Below are 8,603 nucleotides of genomic sequence, written 5' to 3'. Positions count from 1 at the left end.
TAAATCCAAAACCGCTGTGATAGGTGTATTGCGTTGTTTTTAATTGGACTGCAGTTAAATATCTTTTCGAATAACTTTGAGGATTCACTAGCTATGTTCCCTTTAACTAAATAAAATTCATTATCATGGAACTTCTTACTTTCCTTACTATCCTCTTTGAGATACACATTTCTGGGAGAAGGAACTTTGAAGAAGTACAGAGTGTGGATGTAGAAAAATTGTGCAGTAGAATTTTTTACAAAGGTTCATTTCACATTGTACTATACTCAACTCATCCAAATACATTATAATACAATTTAGAAGGAGTGTACAATCAGGGGATGGAGCTGTTTCTCTCTATGGATTTTACCGATGATTGTTAGGAAATGTCGACGATTAAAAGACAATGGTAAGAAAATAGCTAATAGAGGAAGCCGAGGTTGACAACATTTCGTTTGCATAAAAGCATTAATTTAGACACGAGTTGTGAAAACAACATTTCTATTTCCTCAAACGAATTAGTACGCACGTAAGATGAATTCTTACGTACAGTAGCACAAAAAATGGTCAATCACACTATAATGTCTCGTAACCAGTGATTTTTCGACTTAAATTTTACACTCAACCACATATTTTGCTTTGTTCTTTCAATTAACTTACTAGGCGCTACTAGTGGGTGGATCAGGTCCCTTGCCTGACTAATATTTTCTCAAAAGACTTTGTAATTGTAACAAAAATATCTAGAGATAGATCTTGTTGAAAGCAGTTCTTTGTCTGGTTTTGTCATAAATTGTTCACTATCAAAACTCCAAAAAAGTACTCAATAAACCCTCAGAAATCATCCAGAATACTTAATTTCTAGAGCTGGGAACGGTGACCATGTACAGTTACATAATTTTGGGAACTGACCTACTACCACCTCAATAGTTCAACAAATCCTGAAGAGAACCGAAAAAAAAACCCTCAGAAACCCTTCAAAATCCTTAGGTTCTAGAGCTGGGGGTATGTTACCATGTAATTATTAAACTCAGCTAAACCTCGAGTTACTGAAATATACATAAAACACAACTTTAAGACTGCATTGTTACTGACATATCTCCAGAGCGAGCTCACCGATTTAAACAAATAAAACCAAAGAAAGTTTTTGTGAATTTACAGTCTTTCTATCGGTTTCAGGGATTTTCCTTTGAGAAAAAAAAAGATTTTTCGACTTTGACCAATTTTTTCCGCCATTTTGGATTCAAATGTTAAAAAATAAATTGCACCAAGAAAACATTTGGAATTTTTTCTATAATTTATCCGTTCGAAGTACATTGATGTGTCTTCTCGCTTAGGAATGAAAAATCATAGAAAAAACGTGACATAACGTCCGCTCACGGGTAAACGATTGAGCTGTCGTCATTGTCACACATCAATAGGTTTGTTCCAAATAGCTGTAAACACGAACTTTGACAACCCGAACCACGATGATTTGATCCATAGCAACATCGCCTACGTGATGTTTCATACAAATATGGCAACGTCGCCTACGAGATTTACACACAAATATTTTTGAGGTTATGGTTCTATGGATCAAATTTGACAATTCATACGGCCTTGGAACAAACCTATTTAGAATCAGGAATCGATATGGAACAACCTATAATCATCGTCAGAACGACTTTGTAAGATGCACGATTAAGCCATTTTTTCAGCCTAGTAGATAGTCTGGTTAACTCTCACAAATTTCATTCTTAGTTGACGAATATTTTTTTTAATCTGTTGACTAATCAGTTATCAAGTGACAAGACGAGAATATCCCTAAGATCACTCGTTCGTTAGAGCTCATATTCAAACTTAACTACAGGAATTTGATTCCCCGTCGAATCAAAAAAATTTTTTTTGAAAATCCGTTGAGAATTACTCGAGTTATGGTGTTATCAAACAACGAGGCGAAACTTCTGTTGGGAATATCTCTATGATCACTCGTTCGTTATAGCCCATCTTATAACTTAACCTCGAGTTATCGTATTATCAATGAAAGAACAAAGTTATAAAACATTTTCATGTATTTAAGGTTTTTTGGTCATTCATTCATGCATTTACAATCATAGTGAACATTTTAAAATGTTTATCATCTGTAAGACCCATGACTTTCAGGCAAGGGAATTATACTGGTCATACAAGAGTTCAGTCAACTATCTGGCGTCCTTAACTTCTACATTTTTCAGTATTATGTCTCTCCGTCTGAATGTTGCATCATCTGTTAATAAAATAAATGAAGGCCAAAGGAAAGCACTGCAACCGGCCTATCCCAATAAAAGGGACATTACAAACATAAAGACGGTGACAAAAGACAAGAAGTATAAAAATGAGTGGTTCTGCGGTTGTGAAATGAAAGACGGTTTGTGTAGGAACTATTCCGATATACAATTGAGTGCATTGTCTCTGCTAATTAAAACTATATTTATAAATCGGTTACAATGAATAAATTATTATAAATGATTGCATTGCCTTATAATAAATGTTAACTAGACAGCTCGCGTTGCATATCATTTACCATTCGGTTGACTATATATAGGAAAGAACTTTGGAATTAATTTTGTGAAAAGTCTTATAACTTTTCCGGACCAATGACCAAGGGCAACACGTTGGTTTAATATAAAATAATTGTGATGTAGTTCGTTCTTTTTTTTATTGCTGTTAAAATCTGGTTGTTATTGAAGGCACAAGACAAAAGCATTTACTATGCATTGCGATGGGTGTGTTACCATTATAAAAGCAAAGACATTTGTTCTGTTTAAGTCAGTACATTCATTGATTTTAATAATACGAGTCGCTTGTTTTAGAAGTTTTTGTGTTCACACCGAATAGTCTAAAATAGTCTAAAAATGAATTCCATTTTGGTCAGTTAAACCAGAAGCTAATAATCGTTCAAAAATATCAATTTAAAATTCTGTTCAACAACTAGATTACACTTTCAACCGTGATGGTGATTGCCAACGCACAACACTTACCGGCAGCTCAATATCCTGCAGGAGTTGATCCCGCACTTTGTCCGGGATATCCAAACTGTGACAATGCTTTACTACACAATGCAAAACAACAGCCTGCATGGTCTCAACCTCAACCGCAATGGTCAGCCCCAGCACAAAACTGGAACGTTCAACCATCTGCCTGGAATTATCAAGCCCCTCAGTGGCAACAACCTGCTGCTATTTATGAACGTGTTTCAAATGATCTTTCATCGGGAGGCGACAAGTAATATTGACAGACCATTGATTTACTGTGAGACATCAAAAAAAATGTTTTTCCATAGATACCCAGCTGGTGTCGACCCAAATTCGTGTCCAAACTATCCATACTGTGATATCGAACTGTCAGCACGTTCTGCTCCAGTTGTAGCTCCATTACCTGGATGGAATGAACGCTTATATCCTGCAGGAGTGTCACCACAAGAATGCCCCAACTTTCCTTATTGCCACTAGTAGAGTCTGGTTGTTAGTTTAAAATTGTATCTCATTTAATAAAAAAAAATTGCAAGAATGTAACTCGGCCTATTGTTAAGTGATATATTTGATCAGTAACAATGATCTGATGAAACTATCCTATGAAAACATTTGAATATGGATGAGCGTCAATAGGTCCACCGGGCATATCATATTTCGGAGATGTGTAACGAGTTGATAGTTCCCAATCAGTAAACCTATTCTTGGGCCAACCGTAGACACCTTAAAATAGGTCTTCTGTCATGCATAAGTCAAAAGTCGTAATATACAACTTGAATCACCTAACGAGGTCTTTGGAATCGGTGGTAGAAATTCATTTTGATCTTGTGAATCCATCGTCAAGTAGGGATTCTGGACTTTTTGCAAACATTTCAACGAATGTGCATCGATTTTCGGTCGACCACAACGGCACGTTTGGTATAGTGATTTGTACATGTCTTTGGAAACGAAAAACGAATCTCCTCTGTTGTCGTATTCATAAAGATTGGTGGCTGTGGAAAAAGTTTTAATTTGTTCATCACAGGTTACTATTTCGAAAATGAATTCCGTTTTATTACCTCCAGAATTTCGTTCTTCCAAAGCTTTGTTCAGATTGTCGCTGCTGTAAAGTTTTATCCTTGGATCCTTAATAACTTCACCCCATTTTTTCGGATATCTTCGTCGTATCTCATGCTCAACTTCAACTTGTTGCTTGCTAGAAATTATCATTTTATTCGTAAATGTAGACTTGAAGCACAACGCAAAAGAGTTATGAAATATTTGAATATTTAAGAGCTCACAGAATTTACAAAACTTGTAGGGAACAAGAAACACCCGCAATATCTACTGAAGGCAACGCTATTTGATTTGAACATAAACCAACATGATCGACTATCAACGATTTGTTTAGTCAATTTTTTTTCTCGTTAAATTGACTATATGTCGCTGAAAACGATTTATTGCTTTGTAATTGTTCTAATTTGAAAACCATCAAAAATTGATGCATCGTTTTCGATGAAATTCCTGATTTGGATATTTGACAAATAACTTAATTAATGGCACCCTCTATTCACTTCACTCCCCACGTATATATATTTCGTTCAGTATGCAGCGCCCATATATTGAGTCTATGTTAAGCGAATTGGAAATTAGGGAAATTGAAAGTTTAATTAAAAATTGCATAAAAAACTGGAATCATTTAGAATGAAATTTAAACTCACATCCTATGGGCTGTATAATCAAAAGGGGGGTAGAAAAGTACTTACATTTTTCCGTCTCGTTTCGCAGGCTCTGAATTCATTTTGTCCGGTGTCGGTGATAGTTTATTTCGCTCTTTGATTTCGTTGCATGGAAAATTTGTTTTTTACATCTAAAACAAAATATTTAGTTGCCTGGACACGATCCTTGGCGACAATGTTTTATCGATTAAATCTACAATACGTTTCTCCTTAAACGTAACTAATGAATTTGTTCTGGCATGAATATGATTCATGAAGAGCATTCTGAAGGATTATTTTTAGTAAAATGATCAATTGCAACACGGTGACCGCCTATAAATAGAGTTTGTCCACTGAGCACATATCATTAGATTCAGTATAACATTTCAAAAATGATACCACCATAGTTATTTGCTGGTTAGAAAATTCCAACAAGACTGAAGTTTGTGGCTACAAATCGCGAAATTACCTAAAGTCAATTCTCCAAGACACATAGATACGTTTCTATAAATGAATTGTAATGAATTTTCCCGATTTTTCAGATTCACAAAAATCGTGAAAATTGATGAAAGCTCGCGAAAACGTTTTCGTAATTACAGGCAATTCTGGTGAAGGGTGGGTCGTATTTCCATTTTGTTTTTATCTTAAAAGGCCTGACCCCAGGTTGTACTTAAAGTTGAACAAGGAATCCGAAACAGCAAAAAAGTCAAAAAATGATTAGCAGTTAGCATAAATGTCTTCTGTTCCCAAATGCCAGAGATATCAGCCTAGCAAGGGAAAAATCAATTTTTGAATTTGTTTGCTGTTTCGGATTCCTTGTTCAATTCTCACGGTGTGGTTGAACAAAGTCTAATTAAAAGTGTAATGCAAAGTAATTTTTTGCTTAATTACTATTGCTAATGATCTCTTGATCATTTTAGGCCTAAAGAAATAGAAAAGTCGGCGGGTGGTTTTTGAGATAAATTGAAAGTGAAAGTTTATGCCATTTTAACAGATCTGGATCGTACATTTTTTTCTGTTGTTGTTTGTGTGTCGGGTAGCTGATGTCACTAGCTTTCCAACGATACCACGCATGCCATGCTACTGACAATATAGGCATGTTTTTTTTATCAACTTTACTTTAAAGATCATTAGGCCACAACAAAAATTTTTTCGACTCTTCCGGAAAGGCGGTATAGTATGTTTTATTTGGACTGGCTCCCTGATTCGGAAATGCTATACCATTGGTCTTAAAGTCACGTTCTGCGTCCAGAAGGAGGACTAAAAGTTAGATTTAGAGGAAAACTAAATGTGTTGCAGTGGCGAATGTTGAGCATTCAGTGTCCAGATATGAATGTAGGGCGGCAGAACAAGGATATAGATACCTAAAAATTCTTGTTCTGGCGCCCTACATTCATACCTGGACATGCTACACAACCATAAAATTCAATTTATCTCAAAAACCGCCCGCCGACTTTTTTCTTTCTTTAGGCCTAAAATGATCAGGAGATCATTACTACTAATAATTCGGAGAAAAAATTACGTTGCATTACACTTTTAATTAGACTTTGTTCAACCACACCGTGATTCTAAGTACAACCTGGGGCCAGGCCTTTTAAGATAAAAACAACATTGGCCCACCATTCTCACCTGAATTGTAAGTTCTCACTTTAATTGTCACTTATCGCCACATTTGAGTGGACAAAATAAGAATTTTCGCATCGACCTTAAAAAAAACATTTTTTTTTTGGAATGCAAGCATAAGTGTGTTCTCGCACTTACGCCGTTTAGCTCTCCGTTTACGAACGAATAGTTGAAGCTCCTCCCACTTCTCGTCGTTAACAAGTAAACGAAGAGCTAAATATAAACCAAACTAAGTCATAGACTCTATAGACGATATGCTTCCAGGTTGTGAATGTTTAAAATGTATGAAATGAATAGGTGGCAAGAAAACGCTGTAAGGGACAGGACTATTAGGTGGGTATTCTACTGTACAACACCCTTGTCACATCCAACTTCTCTTCGGCCGTATAAATGAAACTACGATTTATTATCAGGGAATGTGAAAATTTCTTTATTTTTATTATTTTTTTTGTCTTTGTATTTTTATGTTTTATACAATAATTGATGAGTAATATAATAGTGTGTGAACATATGGTTTCCTTCATTATTCAAGCACAGAATATGTTAAATAATTAGTTTTTAATTCCATTTTTTTCTTCTGCTTCTGCTTCATCATACTTCTCTTTCTATAATAAATATTAAAAATTAAAAAGTTTTGTTTTACAAATAAATTATGCTTAAAAAACATTCGAATTTAGAACTTATGTTTACAATAAGCAAATTGTTTTTTCTCTCCGTACCTTTTCGCCGTTTTATTATCATCAATTTTTTTTTCTCCTTTTTATGTATATATCGTAAGGAGCGCGTGACATTTCATTTTGTTTTATTTTTTGTTATCTTGAAAAGATGGTAATTGGATTAAAAATTATTTTATTAATTCTTTTGATTAAACTTTTTGTTTTTGCTGTTTGTTTCTTTCAAAGATGTAATTTTATACTTTAAGTCAAATTTGAAGTACGATTTACGATAAACTAATTGAATTGTCGGAAATTTTATTTTTTTGTATTTTAATATAACGTAAATCGATGATTGCTAATTTTCACATAAAGATTTCTTGTTGATGTTGTTTTTTGAACGATTAATTTCATTTATAAAAATATACAGTGAACGACATCTCAAATGTCTCACTGTCATTTTTTTCAGAGAATGTCATTATGAATTTGCAATGACACAATAAAATTCTCAGAAAAATTTGACAGTGAGACATTTGAGATGTCGTTCACTGTAAAAATCAAAAGTAACAAAATAAATATTTCATTTAGTGTAATTTAACCTTTCTTTTAAATTTTAAATTTCCTTTCTACTATGATCACCAATTGTTTTTTTTTCTTTAAATTTTAATTTTAATTTAATAAATATATTTTACATCATTTAAATGCTTTGCAATCAAATATATTGAGATATAGAATTTGTTTTTTTTCTTTCATTTTTAGCCTTAATTTAATTTGTTTTGTTTTTCATTTTCATTTTTTAATTTGAAATTATAAAAAAAAATCTTTGACTAGTTTTATCTAGAACGAATATTATTTTCTAGAAAACTAAACTATTTTCTGCATTAAATTTTCGTTTGATTAATTTTCTTTTATACTTTTTTTTAAGAATAAATTTTGAAATACATATAAAAATAGGCGACAAACAATAGAGAACAACAAATTTAATGGAAGTGTAATGAATCAAAAAGAAAAGTTCTTTTCGTTTTAAACAATTTTCAATTTAATAAAAATCTTTCTTACATCATTGCAACCTCTTCCTTTAAGTAATGTTTCCTTTTACTATTTTAATTTGGGGGGCATATTTGTTACACTTATTATGTTTGCTTGTATGGTAATGTTGATATTTTTTTTTAGTTATTTAGTTGTCTCACAAACTGTTTGGTTATCTCCGTATCATCGATAAGAGAATCTATTTTACGATTTATTTATTTCCCATAACATTGAAAGCTGTTTATTGATTTATAAATTTTCGGTAAACGTTTGAATTTAGTGTACATTCGACTGCTATACCGGTTCCAATTGATAAATTTGGCTCGATTCGGTTTCAAAGAATTAATTTAAAGAAAAAAAAAATAGAAAAATTGTCAGCCTTAGTTAATGAAACTAATGAACCATGGGAAACATTCACAAAATATTTCTGTTGCGTTTCAGTTTTCGTCCTAAGTTGATAATGAAATGAATGAATAGATAGATGAAAATTGCAGAAGGAAAGTATAGAGAAGCAAGTTATTGGAAGTAAATAATTGGATAACTCTTTAGTTAGAATTGCTGTAGTTGGAAGACAATCATTTGTTTTACTTTCAGTAAACGTTCCCCAGAGGATATGATCGATCCTCGACGCATCA

The 8,603-nt window shown here is 33.2% G+C and overlaps 2 protein-coding genes across 2 annotated transcripts; one reads left to right on the top strand and one right to left on the bottom strand.

The window, feature by feature from the left end:
* Nucleotides 1-2,714: 2,714 nt before the first annotated feature.
* Nucleotides 2,715-3,509, top strand: LOC119073895 (cuticle protein 1). Its single transcript, XM_037179784.1, has 3 exons — nucleotides 2,715-2,864; nucleotides 2,930-3,219; nucleotides 3,278-3,509. The coding sequence occupies exons 1-3, from the start codon at nucleotides 2,850-2,852 to the stop codon at nucleotides 3,444-3,446; spliced, it is 474 nt and encodes a 157-aa protein (XP_037035679.1). The 5' UTR covers nucleotides 2,715-2,849; the 3' UTR covers nucleotides 3,447-3,509.
* On the bottom strand, nucleotides 3,459-4,910 carry LOC119073892. Its single transcript, XM_037179780.1, has 4 exons — nucleotides 4,712-4,910; nucleotides 4,025-4,161; nucleotides 3,749-3,958; nucleotides 3,459-3,689 (listed from the first exon to the last, which is right to left on the bottom strand). Exons 1-4 carry the CDS (start codon nucleotides 4,744-4,746, stop codon nucleotides 3,562-3,564), a joined length of 510 nt encoding a protein of 169 aa, XP_037035675.1. The 5' UTR covers nucleotides 4,747-4,910; the 3' UTR covers nucleotides 3,459-3,561.
* Between the last annotated feature and the right edge of the window lie 3,693 nt (nucleotides 4,911-8,603).

Source organism: Bradysia coprophila, unplaced genomic scaffold (assembly GCF_014529535.1).
Source record: "Bradysia coprophila strain Holo2 unplaced genomic scaffold, BU_Bcop_v1 contig_138, whole genome shotgun sequence".
NCBI lineage: Eukaryota > Metazoa > Arthropoda > Insecta > Diptera > Sciaridae > Bradysia > Bradysia coprophila.
This window is presented reverse-complemented; position numbering and strand designations above follow the sequence as displayed.

What these genes read in the sequence shown, in the direction of transcription:
- LOC119073895 (XM_037179784.1), top strand. An exon ending in CTTTCATCGGGAGGCGACAA is followed by an intron (nt 3,220 to 3,277) that starts GTAATATTGACA and finishes GTTTTTCCATAG; the next exon opens with ATACCCAGCTGGTGTCGACC.
- LOC119073892 (XM_037179780.1), bottom strand. Translation starts at nt 4,746, where the DNA reads ATGAATTCAGAGCCTGCGAAACGAGACGGAAAAAT. An exon ending in GCGAAACGAGACGGAAAAAT is followed by an intron (nt 4,162 to 4,711) that starts GTAAGTACTTTT and finishes GATAATTTCTAG; the next exon opens with CAAGCAACAAGTTGAAGTTG. An exon ending in GATTCCAAAGACCTCGTTAG is followed by an intron (nt 3,690 to 3,748) that starts GTGATTCAAGTT and finishes ACCTATTTTAAG; the next exon opens with GTGTCTACGGTTGGCCCAAG.